The sequence below is a fragment of the Atractosteus spatula genome, chromosome 7 (assembly GCF_055471065.1).
Source record: "Atractosteus spatula isolate fAtrSpa1 chromosome 7, fAtrSpa1.hap1, whole genome shotgun sequence".
NCBI lineage: Eukaryota > Metazoa > Chordata > Actinopteri > Semionotiformes > Lepisosteidae > Atractosteus > Atractosteus spatula.
In genome coordinates, this window is record NC_142712.1 from 39345519 (window position 1) to 39368303 (window position 22785).

The following is a 22785-nucleotide window of genomic DNA, read 5'->3' on the forward strand; positions in this document are numbered from 1 at the left end:
GAGCGGGAAGATATTAGAGGTTCGACGTGTTGGATAATGGATGAAGCTCCTTAAGCAAACCCATAGTGCACGCTCTGCTCTGCTCGTGAGCTGACCTGGCAGGGTGCTCTAAACCCAGTGAGGGAGAGGGTGTTGTGCTGCAGTAGGTTGGGATACTATAGATGAATTGATAAGATGCAAATAGCCAGGATTGAACTCTGTGCTTTGGTTTATTTAGCCCACTGAAGCCTGGCTGTTCCTGCCCACAACCTCTGTACAAATGACTTCTCTGGAGTGAGGTTACAAGCTGTGTTCCTGTAGGTTCCATAGGCAGAACTTCCACCATTCCCATTCAGCTTCCTTGCCAATACCTGAAGGGTCAACTGGGTCTCCTCTACTGGGGGCTGTGAGCATGAAGTGTCTGCTGCTGCTCTGAGAGCAGTGTGGCACGGGTCAGGGCTCTGGACTTACAACGGGAAGGCTGTGGGTTTCAATCCCAGGTGCGACACTGCTGTTGTACCCTTCACCAATTGCTCTACTAAGCGACCTAACTCTGTGGATGCCTGCAAATGGCAATAGCTTAAATAATAAAAAATAAAAGCATCAGACATGTTAACTGATACTTGTTGCAACCCCCCCTCCTCCCAATTTGCTTTTGGGAACTTGTGGAAACGTCGGGAATTTGATAAGCAGATATTACTCTTGTCAAGGATGCCAGCTGGCCCACGATCAACTGGATTCCGAGACAGCCCGGGACTTGTATGCTTCCTTGAAGGGAACGCCTAAACGGACCACAATCTACTTGTTCGTTTTTGGCAACGAAAGGTTTCGCCAAGCAGATGACCTAGTGGGGTGACCGAATTCTTTGCAATGGCTGTGTGTAAGTTAAGGCAATGTACTAATTAACAGAAGGGCAATTCACAAAACGGACCAGGAAAATTAATAAACAGTGCAAACAGAACACATTCTTCTCAAATTTATTGCAGGCAGGCAGTGTCTTTATTATTTATGTCCTGATATAGCCTCATTAATTAAGCAAGTGTTTCCATTTACTTTATACTTAAATCATAGCACTTTGTTTATAGTGTGAGGCACAAAGAAAATCTCACCGTGTCTTTAAGTTGATCCGAATGTAGTTGGGAAGCCTAGGTTATATCTATTAGTAACGGGTTTATTCGATGCTGAAAAGAAAAGAGGAAACAACTTTTCGGCTGTGGAGCCTTCTTCAGGTATGAGCTTTTATATCTATTAGTATCGCATTCGGAAATTGGTCACTTGCCTGACGTTAGCGCCCCCTATAGGCTAATGAGCGTGGCATTCTTCTATTATGTAAAATACTTCCACCTAACGCAATCACCGTCTAATTAACAAGGTGTAACTGGATACATTTGTCTGCTGTGATGTAGGGTATCTTATTGTAGTTTCAAACAGCATAAGCTGTTAACGTGATCGTTGTAGGTCGCACGGAATACAAGTTCTTTAATACCTGCGTGCTTGTTACCCGGGCTTGTAGGGGATCTGCGCTTGAAACGTAACTCGTTTTACGGATTTGCTTTCTGCGGAGCACGGTGCAAGCAACGTTACGAGCGCCAGCACTGACGTGAAGAGCGATAATGGAAAAAAAACGTAGGTGCATTTTCTTTGAAGATGGGAACTGGAGCAGCTGGAGGCCCTGTGGTACAGCCTTTGCGGTTTTCCTGTTTGTGAAACTTTGCACACAAAAAAAAACTAACCGCCTCATCTGCAGAGCAGCCCTCTGTACGGGCTCCTGGATCAGCAGCGCCCTGATGTGGAATGGTGTTCGAGGGCCCTTTTACAAGCAGCCTTCCAGACATCTAGGGCATAGCTCTGTAAACAATCGTTTTCAGCTCTTAAAGGGACACACGGGATTTGCAATTCGATGTCAATGCTGTTATCAATTTCTGAGTGTCAGCACTGCCCTCGTCCAGGTGTGCTGCCTGAAATGTGACCAATTCCAGAGGAAAAAAAAACATACTGTGGGCGTGTCTGACAACGTCACTCGTACCCGGCTGTATGATCAGTTGCCAAAACTAGTAAGACTTGTTTACTCACAAAAAACTGCATGTAAATTTAGGAGAAGCTGTATAAAGTTGTGTCCCCCTAAAGCTGTCTAAAACTACTTTAAGGATGGGTAATTTTTAATACTCGGGACTAGAAACCAGTTTAAAGTCTAAATAACCAAGCAGATTAAGTCAATTAGGACTGGCACTCCCCTTTAAACAGCAGGGTTCCACCAGGGCCAGGGTTGGGAACACAGATCTAGGCAGTGATTCCCCATCCAGGTCCTGCACGTTTTCATTCCAGGTGAATTTTGTTACCCACCAAACTCTTGGGTGGAACCCTTCTGTCAACAGTAGACAAGGGTTTCACACCTTAAACTGTCTCTCAAATCCTCTGTCCCCAATCCTGTGAACACACAGGCCACCAGTAATCAGTGAGAACTGTTCAGAAAGCTGTACGAGAGAACATTTTAAACTAAACTGAAACAGTTTTGCTTATTATAGTTATTGGAAATTAAATAAATGGGGAGATTATCATTAGATAACTGTGTTCTGAGTGAAGTAACTAGTTAAAAATCATTTGGTTGAAAAGGCTTTTTTGATAAGAGCTCAGCTGGAATGAAGAGAAGAGACAGGAGGGAAAACAGAGACAGATCTCACTGGAGATTGCAATGAGTTTAGCCAGTAGTCTCTAATCCTAATCCTGGATGGCCAGTGTCTGGAAGGTACTCATTCCAGTCTACCTCCTTGCCTTCATGAGAACAGCTTCTCTCAGCTCCTCAGGTGGTGGTGTTTTGAAGAGATCTAGAAAACCGATAGACACAGTAGCCCCCCCCAGGACCAGGCTTGGAGTATCTGATCACCGGATCTGAAATCCCTTTCCTTGGTGTTCTTGCAGTATTATTAACAAAAGTGCTGGGAGTTTCTGCAGTGCATGTACGGTAGTCCCTTAAAGGAGACACAGCAAAACTTTTAAAGCAATCCAGTAATAATGGTTAATGAACCTCTATAAACAAGTAGGACCCTTCACTCTAACTGAAATGCTTTGTAAATGTATTGTAATTCTACATCCAGGAATAGCACGCAATCAGTGTAGGAATACAGCTTTACAGCCATAGAATTTACTGGTGCCTCCGATGTAAAAGAAAAGAAGGTGAAATGTGGGTTCAACGATGATTGCAAGGCACTCTTCTTTAACCTTTTTTTTTATTTCCTAAAACTTTACCTACACTTAATTTTGTGCCAGTGGTCTGTTGAGATCGCAGTGTACACTTGTCCTGCTGTGCCCAGACCTGTGCTATGAGCCTCTTTGGCAGACGTGAAAGGGCACACTGTGATAAGAGTCAGTCGTCACCGCTTGAATACAAATGTCAGGTTTTATTGGAAATAGTGGCTTTTCCATGTAATCACCAGATTTAAAAATGTCAATGTAAATCGCTGATTTACAAATACAGTATGATAATGGAAATTTGGTTTAATGCAAATGTTATCAAAAGGGTGCCGCTAAAAAAAGACAGGTAGCATAATATCTTTTTAAAGGCCAGAGGCTCCCTGTGTATCATATTTCCTGCAGTTGGTAAAACAATAATGAGTTCTACAGTATTTTAAAAAAGAAAACTGCTGGTTGTAAGAAAATTATCTTAACCTCAGCTTTGTGACAGTAAATGACAGACGTTTTATACTGGACAGCTTTGAGCAGGGAGGGGAAGAACAAGGGACAGTGCAAAAAGACATTTACATTTACCAAAACAACTTGTGCTCCCCCTTCAACAACTCCTTTACGTGTTACACAAATATATTACAGTGGTCTAACACACTGCATTCTTAGTTGTAAGTGAACGCCTCAAAACAATTCATTTTTCATCTTAACCTTGAAAGAGGTGATGCTCTCAGACATCCAAATACTGTAAATACCAGTTTCTGAAGATGCTACTGATTTAAAAAAACATAAGTGCGCACATAGTAATGCACCGAGTCAATCATATGCATGTCTTAAACAGATGGGTTAAAGAAACACAACGTTCTGATCTGATAACTTTGTAAGTGCTTAAAGTCAACCCAGAGGACAACCTCAGGACCAGCAGTGCTACAGGTTCCTAAGGAAGAAAGAAGAAATTGAAAGGATGTTCATTCAGGACAGGAAACACTTCATTACACACAGGGTGTGGGTATCTGGGACAAGCCACCCCTCTAGGATCCTTAAATCTGAGGTCCTGGGACTAATAGTTTAGTAGGGATTAAATGTGCATGATGGGAATTTTTCCTTTTTCTAATATTGACAAAAGGAATTCAACCACTGTATTAACCAATTCAACTCCTCTAAAAAACACCCCCCATTGTTCTTTATCGATTCTTTAAGAACCAATCTTTCCCAAATTCTGTAACTATCGCAAGCAGTTTACACTCCTGTTTAAATTCAAATCGCAAATTATTCCCACCCAATGTGGAGTACCTGACCCTGTGTGGTTTCTCCCATCTCTGCTTGCAGTCCCAAGCCCTGTACCTGCACACTGCACGCAGGGGAGAATGGGGTGGGAAGACTGCTCCAGCCCCCCCGACCGTCGAGACACCTGTCCTTTAACCTGTCGTTGGAGGTTCAGTGCCAATCCAGGGGCCTTGCTCACCCCTCACTGACAGCACTGCACGGGTCACTGTGCCACTCGGGCCCCGACCCACTCATCTACCCCACCCCCTGCGCCGCTCGTCCGATTGTGCACCACCACCTGGGGCCCTCCCGTCACTATCGAGGCGCACTGACCCCGGCTCGAACCCGTAACCAGCTCCCTGGTAAGCTTCTGTACAGGCTCGGCTACTCGGGAGTCCCTGCGGACAATTACACTTCGAGATCATTTTTAACCCCCCACCCCCCAGTTGCTGACCGGACGTGCTTGGAGCAGCAGGCTCTCGGGCACAGTCCTGCTCAGACCTCTCCGAGAACTCCACGTGCACACGCCGGGGGGAGTAACGGAACTAAGGCACACGACCGCAGGCCGTACGGATAGAAGGATGAAGGTTTACGAAAAGTGAGTTGCCAGCACTACCGCAAACCTATCTCCGGCTCCTGAATGCAGGAACTTAACTCCCTGCTGTGGTAAACTGGGAGAAGTGACACAAAGAGAAACGGAACTGACGATTTAAACGGATAAGGCCTCATTGCGTTCGAGCCCTTTTTTCAGTCAGTTTAAACAAGTGTCTGGCAGGATTCTGCAAACGTTTGATGTCCCCCAGGCAGTTATTTTCTGTTAGTTACAGGGGTGATGAAGTCCTGGCTGACCACACTACAAGCTCATGGGCTCAACGACTCAAGCCCACCCAAAATCCTTGGGGACTCCTGGTGCCTGCTGGCGTCTGACATAGTCCAGATTTTGCCACTCCAAGCCGGGACATGGGGTTATTGGCTGGGGCTCCAAAGCAGCATCTTTACTGGCTGAGCCTGTTTGCGCTGCCTCTGGTTAAAGTGGTTTTTTTTTTAAACACTGAGCATTTTTTCTCTCTCTGCGGTTACAGTCAGTTGTAGCAACATGGCAAGGATGCAACTGGGGAGTGGAACAAAACAGGAAGGTTTTAAAAACAAACAAAGGCTAATAAGAGTCGAGAGAGAGGGAGACAAAGGGTTTCAGGTCCATCATGGGGCCCAGTCTTGCAGCAGGTGTGCAGCAAAGGATCGTGGGAGGCCTCCTTGGTCTGCGCAGGGGGCACCTGGCTTTCGGGAGGACCCCCAAGACAGTCGTCGTTAACTGTCAGCATGGTCACAGGCCCGTGCGAGGAGGGGGGACCGCTCGCCCCGGTGCACGTGCACGTTGACGTTGTAGTGCGTCGTGTCGTGGAGGTGGCTGCTCTGCAAAACGGCCTCAGCACGAAGCTTGATTTTCTGGATGGGGAAATGAAAACAGCAGGAGCAGGGCTCCGGTTAACATCGGTAACAAATTTGTCTTTTATAATGTTTTCTTTTAGAATTTTCATAATTCCTTACACCTATTTCAAACGCGGGATGTTCTATTCAGCGAAGGCTTAGGAAATTGACCTACTTTAAATCAGGATCACAGTGGAGGTGGTCCACAGCATCCAGGATATGGAGAGCTTACCTGGAAATCGCGAATGTAGGTGAGGAAGAAGCTGACGAAGGCAAAGGCCAGAGACCACTCCGAAATAGTGCTGACGATGTGAGGCGTGTAGCCCTGCAGACACAGGAACAGCACCTCAGTCAGTGAGAGCAAGCACAGGGCTGCATTCTGTATTACGTCTCCAACAAACACAGAACACAAGCCTGAGAAATCCTGCCTTATTGCCATTTCCAGGGTGGCGACTAGCAAACACCACTATTCTAAATTTTCTGAATAGGTATGGTTCCCTCACTGGAAGATAAATTGGGAAACCCCGCCTGATGAGCTGCTGGCCTCTGCATACAGCAAGAGCATGTTCTGCAAGGCCCAGCTGCAGCTCAGCCCATTCTTCTAAGCAGGCCTGCTCAGCTGAGGAGGCGATGAGTTAATGTGTGTGGCGCCTGCTCTACTGAACTGCTCGACTCGTTCAACTAGTTTTCAGCCACATGTCGCCTATTCTTTTGACCTGGGGGGAGGGAGAGTTTCTAAAGTTTTGTTCAGCGGGTGTACAAAGAAAACTCTGGCCCGGCAGGCTTGATCGAAGCAGAGCTGGAGGCTTCATTTCCCAGCATGCTCACCGTTTCCCCAGGGGTCCAGTGCAGCTTCTTGGCCACATCAATCCCCGGCAGGCTGCTGTACATGATGACCGAGGACACGAACACTGCAGAGGGGCCAGGGTTAAGGGCAGCTCAGCACAACAGCTCTTGCTAATCTTTCTCACCAGAGACAAAACCCACCATTATTTCTACATCCGTTTCTCAATGGGTGAAGAGTCAAACCAAAGTCAAAGGTGTTGACCTAGTCTATAATAAACTAGAACTGTTATGATGGAATCAGTCATATCTGCATATATAAGCTTACTAAATAACTGATTTATGGTAGCATTAGCTGATATATTATTCTTTTTTACTTTTAATAGCCTTTTTTACAGAGCATTTTTTTTACACTTTATCAATGGCATTACTGCAACTGTCCCCATTAAATAAATGCAGATTTCCTGCCTGTTCTGGAACACTGTTAAAGACAAGTTTCTAATACAATCCAGGGACACCCAGGACAAACACAGGCATCCCCAAAACAAAATTAAACTTTCTACCTCTAGAACAGTAACACATAAGTGCAACATCCACACACAATCCAACTGCTCTAAGGATGTTCACAGCTGATCTGTTGACCTGTGCTTCTGCTTTTAAAACAGACTTAAAATAAGACTGACCTATCATTACTGTGTAGTTCAAATGGAGTTTCTATTTAAAACTGGGGTATGTGAAAAGGAACCCTTCCTCAGATCAACCTACTAGCAAGCACCTTGAGATCTTTCTTACATTTTTAAATGGCTTAAAGCCAGAGAAGGTGCTCTGAGCAGTGCAGAACTGCTAAAACTGCCTCTGTGCTGTCTGATGAAGTATTCCACAGTAAAGTAAACCAGTAAACGAAGACATGCAGTATATCACACAGCTGCAGCTGTGTATTCTAAAACACAAGATAAGATGGGAAGTGCTACAAACACTGACTGAAAGATACTATTCATAGAACAACTGCCTCCAATCCCAATATTCTGAAGCCAAATTAGGCTGAAGATTCAGCTATTCTTTAGTACTGCTGAGAAAAATAACACATTCAGCCAAAATCCAGATTATGTACCCATGATACCCTGGTACACTAAAATAAAATGCCTGCTTACAGAGACAATAAAGCTGTATATTAAACAATACACAACACCCAGCACACAGTGGAGCAGTCACAAACATATCTAAATGTGGTTAATCAGCCTTATAGAGGGCTTGGCAGAGACCATCCTGAATGAGTCTGTTACTGAAGTGTTTTGTGAAAAACTGAAAATATCCCTTTGTGTTCTAGGAGAACGCAGGACTCTGAAAATATACACAAAGGCCTAGACCTGGAAATCCCAACTGGACTGATAAAGGTGTTATTACTAAGGAATAAGACAGAAACTGTGAATATACTTAAATAAGATAAGTCTTCAAGGTCTGTTCCTTCATCCCCATCACATGACCTGTCACATGACCTAATATCTCTGTCTTGTGGTTGCTCAACATGTCTTCCTAAATACTGCAGCTCTTGCGCATTCCGCTGAACAAACTATGTCAACACCACACACATGCGGTCCAGAGATTTCATGACCTCACACCTGAATGCTTTCCTCAGCTCACCATCATGCTTTAACTTCTGCTTAGTCAGGCGAGAGATGGGTTCAGCTGCAGATGCCATATTGATCTGTTCAGAAATCCTCCATACCAGTTGAGTCATTGTGAGCATCACAACTGGAGCATTTTACACACCATTTACAGAGGCCAGCAAATTCTTCAAATTTCTTGCAATGTAGTGACGTTATTAGAATGCGTGATTTTATTTTACCCTGTGTCGTTTGCCATTTAAGTGGCTTCCTTGCTCCTCCAGGTCCCAGGGCGCACTGAAAGGATACTGCACACGATGCTGACTCCGCACCAGACACCCACGAGCAGCCGGATCCAGAAGGTTTCCTTGCCGTTTATGTGGGGCTGCATCATGTAGGACAAGACGGTCTGGCACAGGATGTAAATGGTTCCGATCCCAAAGGTCAGCACAGCTCCCACCCAGTGCATGGAGATCACACTGGTTTTCTGCAGGGAGGAGAGCACAGCTTCAGAGAAACCCGACACCAGGTCCCTCGGACCCCCTTGTCTCTTTCCACTCCTTCAATTCCGGCACCCACCCTTTCAAAAAATATGCTCACTTATTGGTCAGTTTTTTCACCATTCACGTTTTCCAGCCGGCTCAAGGTTGCAGTACACCATACTTAGCTATACTGCGACTCAGATTCAGAAAAAAATGATCTTTGTGTTTTATTTTCTAACTCCCTTTAAGAGAGAATTAACAGTCTTCATGAGATCCATATTACTGAAAATCATTCATTGCCATATGGGGGGGGGGGTTCAGGATGCTTTCCTTACTATCATTATTAAAAATGATGTTAAACAGTGAACTTTTGATTATTTTTCTGAAAGGCCTTATATTATGCACAAGGAATGTCATGTGATTAAACGGAAACACTGGTACATTCAATCAACCAGCCCTGCTGAATGAAAATTAAAGTTCTTGAGAAAATTAAAGAGCTGATACAGCTGCGATAAAACACCAGGCACAAAAAGGCAACAATATCAAGAGACCCTCTGCTTTTGACACTCTGAATTAACAGCCCCAGTCCCAAAGAACCACATGGGCTTCCTGTCCCTGATTGCATCAATGAGTTGCTCCTTTAAGCGGAGTTAACGTGCTTTTGAAATTTCTTCAACAAGAAGCAAAGATCTTGATCATTTCAGGCTGCCTATAAACCTGCAGGCAGGACTGTGACTCCTTTATGACCAGGGTTGCTCAGCCCCTGATCTCCAGCTACAGCTGGAAACTGTACCTAAATCCCCTGGAAAATGATGCTTTGTCCATACCGTCTTTACTGCAGCCTCACCTGGAAGTTGGCCACAATGCACATGCCGAAGGAGCTGACGATACCCAGCGCCAGGCCTGCCTTGTTCCACTTCTGGACACGAGCCTCGTTCCTGTTCAGCTCCTCCACCTGCTTGTACCGCACATACATGGTGGCCACGCCTGGGAGGACAGCAGCAGGGGAGTTAGCGCAGTTAAGATTCCTGGTACTTTCATTTCTTAATTCCCTATCTACCGGTACTGTACGTCAGTACTGCTCTCTGCCACCATTGTGTGCCATACCTTGGAAAATCATTTTTGGGGGAAAAATAAATCAAATGTATTATGCTGCTCATCATAAGCTCTACTACAGAAACTCAAAATGCTGAAAGTGGCAAAAAGTACTTTAGTGGTATAGTTTTCATCCGTAAGTTATGTACCAAACACAAATAAATATCCCACTGGGCATCATTAGCAGTATTTAAAGTACTGTATGCAGTACATCTTGATGCTCTTGTAAAGGATATTAGTCAAATTGTCTGGGACTTGAAATCAGTGCTCCCTCAGTCATCATAATGTCAAATGAAAGGGCTGAGGTGTTTTCACAACTAGTCTTAAGTGTTAATTGACTTTATAATAGCATTATAAAGTCAGCATAGTTTTAGCAGTTATAATTGAGGAACAGAACTGGGTCTGTTCTGCCTTAATGGCAGAATTAAGGGGATGTTGTGTAATTGAAAAAACAAACGTGAAGACAGAGTCCTGTTTCACATGATATTCCAGTCTTCAGAGGTAAAGAGATATTTATTACATAAATGCAATAATGGTATAACAGCTGATATTTAGTCCAAATACAAGACGATTATAAATGAACAGTACCTAAAAAAGATGAAATGTTGAGCATGAGCCCAAAGACGCATCTCTCCGGAACGACAGTTCCCGTGTCGCTGGGGGGAAACACAGTGGTCAGTCACGAGCACACACTGGGGGCTCCCCAGCACTGATGAAGGCCCACGCTACACCATCGCCCTGAACAGCTGAAAGCCCAGCTCGCTTTCTTCCTTGACAACAGTGAACTTTCCAGAAAGCCTGTTAGCTGTTGCCCAATGCTGTGGTTAGTTGCCTCATTGCTCAAATACATGTGACGGCCCCAGAATTTCCCTTAAGCCTGGAATTCAAGGCATGCGGATTTGATGCGTCTTTTAGTTTCAGACTTTATCAGCACTGGGAATTTTTAAGCCGTCTGTTCAAGTAAGGCTCAAGCACTGTGGGGAGCACAAAAAGTAACTGGTCTTGCATCAGCACTACAGGCCAAGGGGTTACGATGAACACATATGTTGGAAATTCCTGGTTCTCAAGAGTAACACAGTTCTCTCCAAAAACATGGCAGAGACGGCAGCAATGCGAGTTATCACAGTGCCATCTTGTGGCCACTTCTCAGTGCTTCACTCATCTACTGTACTCGGGCAGCCCGGAGGCGCAGTGGTTAGCATTGCTGCCTCACAGCGCTGGGTCCCTGGGTTCAATTTCAGACCTGCGGTGCTATCTGCATGGAGTTTGTATGTTCTCCCCATGTTTCTGTGGGTTTCCTCTGTGTGCTCTTGCTTCCTCTGACAAAACATACAGGTGCATTAATAGGCTTGTGGGAAAACTGGCCCTGCCGTGAGCGTGCATGTCTGCGTCTGTGTGTCTGCCCTGCGATGGACTGGCGTCCTGTCCAGGGCGTACCCTGCCTTGCACCCTCTGGCTCCCCCACCACACCCAGAATTGTAAGAAGCCTTTGTCAAATGGAATGATGGCTGTACTGTACTCTATATGCTAATATTTGTAAAAATGAGGTTGTATTAAAGTCTAAAGATGCTATTTAAAGTTTTAAGTTCAATGATAAATGTTAAATTATGAGCAAAAGAGGCCTTTTAGTGAAAGTAGTGAAGGGTGGTGCTCTCTGCTCTCTGTTCTTGGGTCACAGGTTCAATGCTAGACTTGGGATCCTTCTGTGTGGAGTCCACATTTGTCATGTAATGCCAATAATAAGCTTCTGATAATGGATGGATGGAAAACTAGAGAACCACAACCATCAGCCTTCTAACCAGAAGTCAGCAGCAGACAAAAAGCAAGACTCCCAGCTGACACAGCTCCCATCCTGAGCTGCCTCCATCCGATTCCACCTGGCAGAGAGCCCCGAGGAGAGGAACCATCTGTCCCTGCAGTGGCTCAGCTCAGGGGAGGGGCAGGAGTGCTCGCTCACCCCAGTGCCTCACAGCACTCAGCTCGGCAGCCCCTCCGTTCACCATGAGACCCATGATCTCCCACCACGTCTCCAATACAAACAAGCAACACAATAACATAAGCAAGTAATGATAACCATCCAAACTAACTTATTTGTTCGTTTAGCTGATGCTTTAATACAAAGGGACTTACGTTTGCACCCATTTATACAGCTGGGAATTTCTCTGGAGCAATTTAGGTGAACAAACTTGCTCAAGGGTACCACAGCAGTGTCTCACCTGGGATTTGAAGCTGCAACCTCCCACTGAACCCAAACCACTGCGCAATGTACGCCAGACCCGTGTAAGAACATGTCTCCTGCTGGCTGGTGATTACCTGTGTCTGTCTGAAAGTGGAATGTGATCCCTCACCAACTCTTTGCGAGTCTGTTACTAAAAAACTCACAGAACAGAAAATATCTCGGCACTCCCTGGCTTGTGAAATATGTCCCACTCAATTGGGAAAAAAAAATTCTTCTCTGTTCCTGGCAGGTTTTTGGGAAGTGCTTGACAGTACTCATTTCAAAACCACCACCTTTCTGTCTGTTGTAAAGGATTTTGAAAGAGCAAGAGTGGCAAGATAAACTCGATCAACACAGAGCACAGTGGAATGATGAAAAGAAATCAGACGTGATTGCTTATCTCTTGCAATCAGTCTGCTTCCCAGACTCAACCCTCCTAGTTCACAAAGTGTTTTAAAGAAAAATGCGATTGTGTGACTGCTCTGTTGAAGAAAAAGAGAAAAAATAAACGCCTGTTGACTTCAACTAAATAAACTAACGGTGCTATAACATACGTATTCTGGAGAATCCTTGTAAAAATGCCTATTTTAGTTTAAAATACAGAAAAATGGACATCTCCATAGCTAGTCATCAAAAATGTATTAAAAAAAAGTCCTGACCAATGTGTTAAATCAGTCACCAGAAACCCCAAAAGGCTCAGACAGGATCGTAACCTGGATGGTGCCAGTCCATAACAGGACAGAGACAGGGCACACACAGGGCAATCTATGAGAGGAAAATGGAGCACTTGACACAGGCAAACATGCAAACTCCACACAGAAGTCACCCTAGCACAGCAATGAACCCCGAGAGCTGTGACGCAACTTCCCATTGAGCCAGACAGCCAAGCCACATCCCGATTCACGTGACAGAAAACCTTACATATTCATGAATGTGGAAAAGCAATGGGTTTTTCTGAGTTGTGGTACTGAAAGAAACACATGTAGTTTATCTTCGCCAGATTCACCGAGACGTTCAAACAGAATATCACACACCTCTGCTTCACAAGTATCAAACGTGAGAAGATGATGAGTGAACTTTGCTCATGAGCCAACTACAAAAACATGCTAAACACATCTCATGCTAAATTCATACATCTTTTGTTTGACACCTGTGTCATAAGAATAATAACATTTATTTTTTTTAGAAAGAATATATGCAGAATGAGACAGTACTTTCCGTAGATCAAACTTGCCCTTCTAGATAAGCCTGTCTGCAGGTATGATGTTTGTCAGGCAGGTAAACATGCCCCTCTTTCCCATTTTAAAACAACAACCCTTCACTTGCGTTTCCGACTCAGCTGTTGAAACACATCGCGAGCATGGCCTTTTGTATGCGAGGGCGGGGGTTGAAATAAAAAAATAAAACTACTTTAATACAAGTTAAAGTAATGTTCAAGACACCAAGAAATGTTCTTTTGTAAAACACTGGAACTATAAGGAAATAAAAAGAAACTAAGGGAAATAAAATAAGTTAATCTAAATTCTGTTTTCAACAGTGTTGAAATACCAACAGGCAAGTGAGACGGCAGCCAAGTTTACTGAAAGACTGAAGAAATCTTTCTCTTTCTACATCTTGATATGGTTCTGGCACCAGACTCAAAGACAGGCTATCCCCTTGGTCTATGCTAACATTCAGCCTGTAATGGAACAAGTAATAGGTTTATTCCACGCTGGAAAGAGAAGAGAGAAAACAACGTTTCGGCTGCGAAGCCTTCTTCAGGTGACCCAGCTACCCACCTGAACTACTTCAGCCTGTATTGATCATTAAACAACCGTATAAATCAAAATATGAATGCTGTGAAATGACTCGGAGCCAGATTCTCAGCTACACACACATTATTTAGCTTCCAGGAACTCTGAGCCACACAAAATGTGCTTCTGCAAACTTCTAGGCAAGTTAAATTTAACCAGCAGAAGAGAAACTGAGGTGTTCCCTCCTGTCGAAGGCCAGTCCGAAGCGGTTCTTACCTGATGTAGGGTACCAGGGGATCCACATGCTGCAGGAGGACAGCTGTGATGTAGGACAGGATGAAGGCGGCGGAGGTCCAGAGCACGAGCACGACAGGGAGGGCACTCAGGCCCTGCTGGAACCACAACATGGCCACACCAGGCCCAGCTCAGAGGACGCACGTCAGGGAGACACCATGGGCCAGGCCTGGGGCTGTGGGGAGAGGCACGCCGAAAGCTGAGGCTGGTACAGGACAGGGCGCCGCGAGATCACAGTCCTCCCCACTCGGGGAGAGGAAAAAACCCCACACGCGTGCGTGCACGCCCACAGAGACGCAGGATCGACACTCCACTCCGCCTCAGCCCAGCTAGGGCTGGATGACAGTGCCGATGTCACGGTCAGGGTGTTCTAATCACAGACTAGCAGGGCCCGCCTGCTTTTCTTCTTGTGACTTTCCTAAAGTGCCTGACAAACTCCCTGGAAGTCAGCTGACTCCTGAGCCCCAGTTCACTTTCATTTCTGCTTTTTTTTTCTTTTGTTGGGGTGAAAAAAAAAATGTATGTAAGCTATGTAAATGACTGGCGCTACTGCGTCCGGACTGTTTCTCCACATGCAGGCTGTGTACTGAAACACACACACACACACACGGCAGGAAATGGTTCTGTTCTGTCATATGATACCACATTAACCCTCATGTGGAAATCCTTGAATTACTCGTAGCATCAAGAAAGAGATAAAAAATCAGCTCTGCTGCCTTTTGCCCTTAATAACAAGAACAGCAATAACCCACTCCTCACAATATTAAATGTCAAAGTGAACTGTGCTGTCCAGAAAACAGCCATGCTAAAACTGGTAACCCTCATATACTGTATGTGAAATACATCTGATCCGTATCTTAATATATTACAATATGATTGTTGCCATTGCACAAGCCACTCACAAAAACGTCATTCGCTCACTCAATAGCTCCATGACAAAAATGAAAACACTTTTTAAAAGCACATTAAAAAATATAACGACAAAAATGAGATCGTTTAGAGCTCGAGCTATATCTTTTGTCTTTATAGCTAGATTTTAATTCACTATGTATGATTCAGATGTTTAGCAAGGGTGCAGCCTGCAGTATACTTCAATTTTAGAGATAAAGGTCCAGTTTTCAACCCTAGTCAGACTGATCAATTTACTGCTCTTCCTGTGGTGCAGTCGGTCTGCTCACTATAGCGAACCATGCCCAAAAACTACTTACGACAAACAGCTCCTATCTAAAGATGTGACCCAGCGCTTTACAAAAAGAATCTGTCAGGGTAAAGGACGATTCCGACAGGAAAGTTCATAGTTTTAGTCTAATTATGGAAAACAATTAGACTACAGTAAACGAACACCGGCTAGTCCTCGTGATCAGTTAAGCTATATGGGACAAACAAACTAAAGCGCTTATTGTTAAATTAACAAATCTAATTGAAATTAAAAATAATTTAATTACACAATTGAATCTACAGATTTGTGACGATACAATTCAAGCCCAAATACATTAATTAAAAGTTAACAAATCCCACGAAAATTAAAGCAGTGATGTATACAAGAATTCAACCGCTCGACGGTCCCACTTTGAGCTTACAATTACATAATCGCTATGTATTGTAAGATTGTAAGTGTAGCCTTTTGGCACAATATTACCAATTCAGTCGTATAGTTCTCTTTCATTTTCACAATTCTATCATTCAAAGTACAATATATTGTCTCTTATTGCGCGAGATTATATCTATATTTTTCGAACTTCCTGTACGTCCTCTTTGTGCTGATGCAGTCGAGAACAGATTACTTGAGCGCTTCCCAAACCTGTGCATCTTCGAGGCATGATCACACAGGCGAGTTTTACACTAGCTTCACAAAAGTCGGTGGTTCTAAACAGCAACAGGTGTTGGGAAAGGCCTATTTAGGCTGTTTCGCTTGGGGGGGCATTATAGAAATCACGTTCCGTACACGGCTAGAAAGTTGTCTATAAAAGGTGTAATAATAGGCTGCGTCTGACGCAGAGATACTATCACGCCCCTTTAACAGAAGTTTTACAGCCGATACAAAAGCAAAAGTATGTTGATTTAATTAATCCATAGCATCAAAGTGCCTGTTCTGGAAAAATAAAGGAACTGTTCACGGCTACATAAGTAACCAAACTCACCTTCCTCTATCCTCGTCATAGCATGTTAAAACATCCTCCTCAATGTGTCAATTGCGGACAAGTTATAGTTTCAACAAGCTAGTGTTTCAAAGACTAATTACACTGTCTGATGTCCGTGCACTGAATCGATATCATGCCGTTTCTTTACTCCTCTATTTTATTTTACCGGAGTCCTGAACTCTTAGGCTATACTGAGGCAACCGGCGACAGTTCCGTCCAAAATCACACTCTTAACGGCTTAAAATGTTGGCCAGGAAGCGACTTGCTTCTCACACGTTCAAGCATTAAAGTGATATCACAGAAACAATATCCTGCAGGCAAAGGGCAGAAAGAGAAGTGATTTGCGGAGCAGCGCCATCTATCAAATGGAATTGCTACTGTTATCTTTTAATCGTCTTACACAGTCCTGTGTGCATTGCTTTACTTTAAAAGGACAAACAGTTGCAGATTGCAATTTCTGGCTTTGAACCCTTTAAAAACCTCCCCTAGATTATTACCCCTTTATTATTAATAATAATAATAAAATAATAATAATAATAATAATAATAATAATAATCTTTTAATGATATGATGAAACAATTGATAGCCATATATAATACTTAATAACTCGACATTCAAAAAAAATAATCACGGTTGTGATCTACTTGTCGAGGGACAGGGAGGCGCCAATCTTGCCTCGAGCGCGGCCTCGCGCGGCCAGGTGCCTCGCCAGAGCACAATCGGCGTCGACGTCGACGACAACGTTTCGGATAAACATGGTATGTATAAATAAACAAAACTTTTCCCCGAAATTATAATTCTGTAAAATGTAAATGATCACGTAGGTCACGAGACCTGGAATCGCTGTAAAGTGGTGTCCTAGCCCAAAAGAAAATCGAAAATTGTAAAGACTGTTTCCCGATGTCTTCTCGCCCTTCCTCTGTCGTCAGATGGCCGCACAGAAGTCGAAGGGTAACGACAGGAACGTTTCCGCTAAAACACGCAAGGAGAAGCCAGGCTTTTGTGAGACTGCGGGGCAGTGTAACCTCACTGTCTATTCCGAGGGACTCGATGAAAGCGTGGAGCCCAGTTACCAGGAGGATCCGCATGGTACAACAACCTGTATCTTAACAGTTACTTGACTTTACTACTTTGTAATGCTACTTTGATATATTTTTTTTCAGTATTCAGTATATTTTTCCAGTTAGGCCAATAATGACCTGATTGAGGGTGGCCGGGAAACCTGTTTACACACTGCACCTCCCAAGACTAGGATTGGTGATACTTAGCCTAAGAAATCACATTAAAACAGGTTTAGACAATCCCGATCCTTGAGAGTGAGTTTTGTTTCTGGTTTTCATTCCAAATAAGACCTTAATGACTTAATTGAACCAATTAAAAGTGTGTTTTACATGTCTTAATCAGGCACTAATTGACAGGGATTCTAAAACCTGCATTGCCTACTCCTTCATTAAAATAACAGGATGTTTATTACACAGTGGGAGAGAACACTTTGAACTAACCATAGGGCTTCATCATGAAAACAGTTTCCATCAGAAAACATACTGAAGCTTAGCTGTCGTGGTGGATTGTTAGGGTCAGGGCTGTCCTATCCAGATCTTCCCGACCCCCAGGTCTGCTGGTGTGTCTTCTGCCTTAATTATTTAATTGACTGATTAGACCCTGAATTGTTTTTGAGCTCTGGAAGAGTCAAGAGGTTTATTTTACATATTAAAACTCTTTATCAACAACCTCTGCTTAGGAGTTGAAACCATTTAAGTCTAATTAATCACATTATTTTATATAATTATTCTACCCTTTACTGGGTAGATGAGCCAAGTAGTGTTTTGTCATTTGTAACCTTTATGTTCCCATAATAGTTTATGGGTCAAATTAACCAGCCAGTGGGGTCCAGAGCTGGGTATTCCTGGTTAATTTGGAATGGTATTAAAATATCTTTATTAAATCTGGTTATGCATTTTATAAAAGGAGATGTCTGGGGAAAAGCTAGCTTTTTTAATATCACACTTTAAAACATTATCACAGATCTAGGAAACTGGTTTATATAGACTAGTATCATCTATCTTGTACAGTATAATTATATTGATGTATGATGTTTTATTGCCTGCTCATCTTCTTAGAGGTGGCAGCTCCTGTCAGAGGGAGAAAAAGGCCTTCCATGGCAGAGCCTGAAGAAGAAGGCGAAGACTTTCCAATTGGGTACTTGTTTCATTTATTTGTGTGATTTTAAATCTGTAGGATTATAATGAATAGCTTGCTTCCATGTGCCTTGAGAAGTATTTCTTCATTTCTTTTGCATTGTTTCAACAGTATTGTAACTTTGTTTTTTTATAATTGACAAGGAAGACAACTGTTTTTTTCTCTTTACAGGGGAGATGTGAGATCTATGCTTGAAAGATTTGGAGGTAAGCTTTGCAATTATTATTTATTATTAAAATGTTTAGAAGCACAGACAGGCATAGTACATCTTCTCTTAGAGGAATTCATAAGGGTTTTGAACCATCTGTTTCTTTCTGGTAGCTGATATAAGGAAAGCACTTCTTGCAAAAAGAAAACGCCTTGAAAATTGCAGCAAATCTTCCCTGAAAACAAGTAATGAGAAGATAGAGCAGATTTGGAAAGCACAGCAAAATGACAGGTGAATCCGTTTGCCGTTTTTTAAAGTTGGTGAACATTAGTCTGCTTGAACAGAATCTGTCAAATAGAGCATCTAACATATCTTTATCCTCCAAATTAGTAAAAGATCTCAGTTTACAAAAGTATCTGTAGGTAAAAACAAATTCACCTCCCTTCATCATCCCTTAAACCATGTTAAGACTGAATAGGTGAGAAAGTTGTAACTCATCCCCCCACACCAACTAAACTCAATGTTTGGCATGCACTTTGTCTACATTTTTGTGCAATTTATCCAGTTTAAGATCAGGTTGCTAGTTTTACTAAAATAGATGTGTTATGCCACTTGATTAGAGTAGTTTTTATGAAACATTCTGACACAGTCCTTACTCTGAAATCACCACTTCTAGAGGAAGAAGAATATTTAGGTCTGTGGAGGGGAAAGTGGTCAATCCAACCTAATAACACTGGAAAATAATATTTTAATTGTTTTTGAACAGAGTAGAACATTTTAATGTCAATCTATTACCATGCTAATTTCAATCTTTTTTTTCCATTTGAAGGAATAAATTGAACGATGACTACAGTAAGCAGTTCACAGCAGTATTCCAGCAGTGGGAAAGCGACATCAACAAATCTAAGGATCAAGAGGACAAACTGGAGGTGGGAGTTTACATTAAAGATCTATTAATGATCAATGAGAACATCTTATAAAATTTCTGGGCAGTTGACAAGGTGATGTTAGCGTTAAGGATCATGCATGTCTGCAATTTTATGATTGTGTTAAAACATAGACATGCCATACTGGCAGCAGCTAGGAATTTCTTCCTGGCCTTTACCAATCATGGCCTCCTAATCCCATCTATGAATTGGCTTCATCACTCTGTTCTCCTCCCCACTGAGAGCTGATGTGTGGTGAGCGCACTGGCGCACTCTGGCTGCCATCACTTCACCCAGGTGGGGCTACACATTGGTGGTGGTGGAGGGGAGTCCCCATTATCTCTAAAGTACTTTGAGCGGAGTGTCCAGAAAAGCACTATTTAAGAGTAAGAAATTATTATATTATTGAACTTTTGCACATGACAAATATGCTGTCCAGCATGCAGTGCCCTTCAAAAGTATTGGGACAAAAACCTAAAATTGGCATTTCCCTGTTGTATACACAAGAAATTGAAATTCACATAAAACAAATTATTCTGAGTCAGAATTCAGGAGGTCACCTTTTATTTTTAAGGATATATTTTGCAAACACACTTAATCATTTTTAAACCAAAGCGTATGTTGTGTTCAGTCCCCCACAATTAAGGTGACCATAAGTATTGGGACACTTAACTTAAAGCAAATTAAAGAAGTGAAAAAGTCAGTATTCTGTTGCAGATCCCTTGCTTGCAATAACTGCATCAAGCGTCCATCCCATTAACATCACATCCCATTAACATCATTAACATCACTCTTTGTTTCTTCACTTGAGATGTGTTGCCAGGCTTTTACTATAGTCTCTTTAAGTTGTTGCTTGTTGGTTGGGCTTTCTACCTTCAGTTTCCTTTGAACAAATGAAATGCATATTCAGTTGGTTTCAGATCTGTTGATTGATTTGGCCAGTTTAAAATGTTCTACTTTTTCTGTCCGATTAACTCCTATGTTTTAGCGTGCGGTATGTTTCATGTCATTGTCCTGCTGCATAATGGACTGCAGTAAGTCCCAATAAGTCTGGTATAATTTCCTTACATTTGCAGGCAAGATCTGTTTGTATATCTCTAAATTCATCCTACTGCTGCCATCTTCCGTTAAGTCATCAATAAAGACCATTGAACCTTTTCCGGAAGCAGCCATGCATACGCAACCCATGATACTCCCTCCCCCATGCTTTACAGACGAAGTGGTACACTTACGATCATTGACTGTTTCTGTTTTTCCCCACACGCTAGCCCTTCCATCACTTTGATGTTTATTTTGGTTTCATCTGTCCATAAAACCTTGTTACAGAACTCCTGTGGCCCATTTCAGTATTTTTTCGCAAATTCCATTCAAGCCCTTCTGTTCTGGCCGCTGATGAGGAGCTTACATCTTACCGTACAGCCTCTGGGTTTATGAAGTCTTCTGCAGAGTGTGGTACTCAGGATTTGCACCCCCACACCCTGAAGATTATTTTTGATTTCACCAACAGTAATTTGGGGGTTTTTCTTTACATCCACTGCATTTGTCTTTTTTGGAAGCCCAGTTCTCTGCCTGTTCTTGACTCCTCCACTTGTTTACTTTTTCTTAAGGACATTCCAGATTGTTGATTTTTCAATGCCAAGAGTCTTCATTTCTCTGATGGTCATTTTCTTTCCCCTCATTTTCAAAATGGCCTTCTTTTCGGTCATAGTGAGTTCCCTAGTCTTCATGTTGGTTTTGCTAATTCAAGGGAAAGATTTCAGAAGCTGTTTCAAAAGAGCTCAACCATGCCTAGACCTTCACAGCTCTTTTATGTGTGTGTGAAATGTATGCAACGTGTAACATCTAGGCAATTAGAAACGCCTGCAAACCCATTTGTCCCAATACTCATGCTCATTGAAAATATGGGGGGTTGAAAAAACAAAAGTGCTGTTGTTGTATAACGGTAAAACATTTATGCATAAAACCCATAGTTACCCTTCATTAAAAGAGGATATTCTCTGCTTTTATCTCACATTCATCTTGTGATTTGAAATCCAAATCATAGCATATAGCTATAATGGGCTAATTTGAACTCTTGTCCCTATACTTTTGGAGGGCATTGTAGGTCTGGGAAAGTAAAAGTACATGTAACTTGCTGCAGACACCCCTGGATAGGACAGATTCTTCTATTTGGTGAGGCCTCTTCTAAATAGAGAGGTATGCCATGAGAAATTAACATTAATCGTATAATAAACAGTGTAGTATGTAACCTCAGTCAGCTCAATTAAATATCAAGATATTTCCTTTTCCTTCTATCTTCTAATGCTTTCTTGCGTTGCAATAGATGAGATTTCATGTTTTGCGATGCAGAGCTTGTTCCGGCAGCAACAGAAGCTGTTCCAGCAAATGAGGGTTATACAAGGGCAGAGGCTGAAGACACTGAAGCAGCTCTTTGACCAGTACATCAAGGTAAAATTACACACTATTTTAAATAGCTTCTCAAATGTTCTATGGAAAATATTTTTGTAAAATTTTACAAAAGTTTACAAAGTATAGTACTGTATTTACAGTACATATTCTGTCATATTTTACTAGAGTTAATAACTACAATCATTACTACACAAGGCTATTTCATATTATCACCAATATGCTACCACACATTACTGCTCTTTATACTTCAGCATGGTATTTTAATTGGCTAAGCAGTATTTTAAAATAAAAAGAAAATAAAAATAAAAAAGAGTTATTGATCACACATAATCTGTTAGAAAAGTTATTTCTCACACTTCATCAAACTATAAAAAAAGTGTATAATCATATTAATCAGCAGCTCTGATGGCGTTTTCTTTTATTGTAGGCTTTTGAAGAGATGGAGAAGACTCATATCACTCAGCATTCTGCTGTTCAGAATGAGTTACGCAAAGAAATGGCTCTCTTTCAGAAAAAAATATTGATGGACACTGTAAGCATAAATAGATTCTTGTTATTTGGTTTGGCAAGTTGAGACATTACATGTTTCAGTGTGAATTTTGAGAGTCACTGTTGTATTTACACCTCAAATACGGTGGCATTAAATACAGCCACTCCTAAGACCTAAACATAACTGGAGGTGCCTACTTTACTCTTCGAAGTTTGCCTTGAATAAAGCTAAAGAGGACATCCATACCCTGCATTAATGGGATGTTTTTTTATAACACAGCAACAGCAAGAGATGGCTACAGTCCGCAAGTCCTTGCAGTCCATACTGATGTGAACACTGCATGCCAGATCAGAGAAAACCGAAGTTAAAAGGGCAAAAGGATGACTTTGTATTAAGTTTGAACTGTTCAG

At 42.4% G+C, this 22785-nt stretch overlaps 2 protein-coding genes across 2 annotated transcripts; one reads left to right on the plus strand and one right to left on the minus strand.

The window, feature by feature from the left end:
* Window positions 1-3359: 3359 nt before the first annotated feature.
* Window positions 3360-16515, minus strand: dram2b (DNA damage regulated autophagy modulator 2b). The gene is made up of 8 exons (XM_088921381.1): window positions 16204-16515; window positions 14045-14237; window positions 10406-10473; window positions 9570-9709; window positions 8550-8727; window positions 6682-6764; window positions 6086-6178; window positions 3360-5871 (listed from the first exon to the last, which is right to left on the minus strand). Exons 2-8 carry the CDS (start codon window positions 14173-14175, stop codon window positions 5734-5736), a joined length of 831 nt encoding a protein of 276 aa, XP_088777507.1. The 5' UTR covers window positions 14176-14237; window positions 16204-16515; the 3' UTR covers window positions 3360-5733.
* A 617-nt stretch (window positions 16516-17132) lies between these two features.
* On the plus strand, window positions 17133-22708 carry sycp3 (synaptonemal complex protein 3). The gene is made up of 8 exons (XM_088922127.1): window positions 17133-17292; window positions 18324-18402; window positions 18574-18608; window positions 18724-18841; window positions 19380-19479; window positions 21826-21924; window positions 22313-22417; window positions 22655-22708. The coding sequence occupies exons 1-8, from the start codon at window positions 17133-17135 to the stop codon at window positions 22706-22708; spliced, it is 750 nt and encodes a 249-aa protein (XP_088778253.1).
* The last annotated feature ends 77 nt before the right edge of the window (window positions 22709-22785 follow it).

Bases quoted from the DNA above. Each gene is read 5' to 3' on its own strand.
- dram2b (XM_088921381.1), bottom strand. From the start codon at position 14,175: ATGTTGTGGTTCCAGCAGGGCCTGAGTGCCCTCCCTGTCGTGCTCGTG. The intron at 6,765-8,549 runs GTATCCTTTCAG...GCCCCTCTGCAG, and splicing joins CGGAGTCAGCATCGTGTGCA to TGTTCGTGTCCTCGGTCATC. The intron at 6,179-6,681 runs GTGAGCATGCTG...CTGTGTCTGCAG, and splicing joins ACTGGACCCCTGGGGAAACG to GGCTACACGCCTCACATCGT.
- sycp3 (XM_088922127.1), top strand. From the start codon at position 17,133: ATGGCCGCACAGAAGTCGAAGGGTAACGACAGGAACGTTTCCGCTAAA. The intron at 21,925-22,312 runs GTAAAATTACAC...CTTTTATTGTAG, and splicing joins TCTTTGACCAGTACATCAAG to GCTTTTGAAGAGATGGAGAA. The intron at 22,418-22,654 runs GTAAGCATAAAT...TTTATAACACAG, and splicing joins AAAAAATATTGATGGACACT to CAACAGCAAGAGATGGCTAC.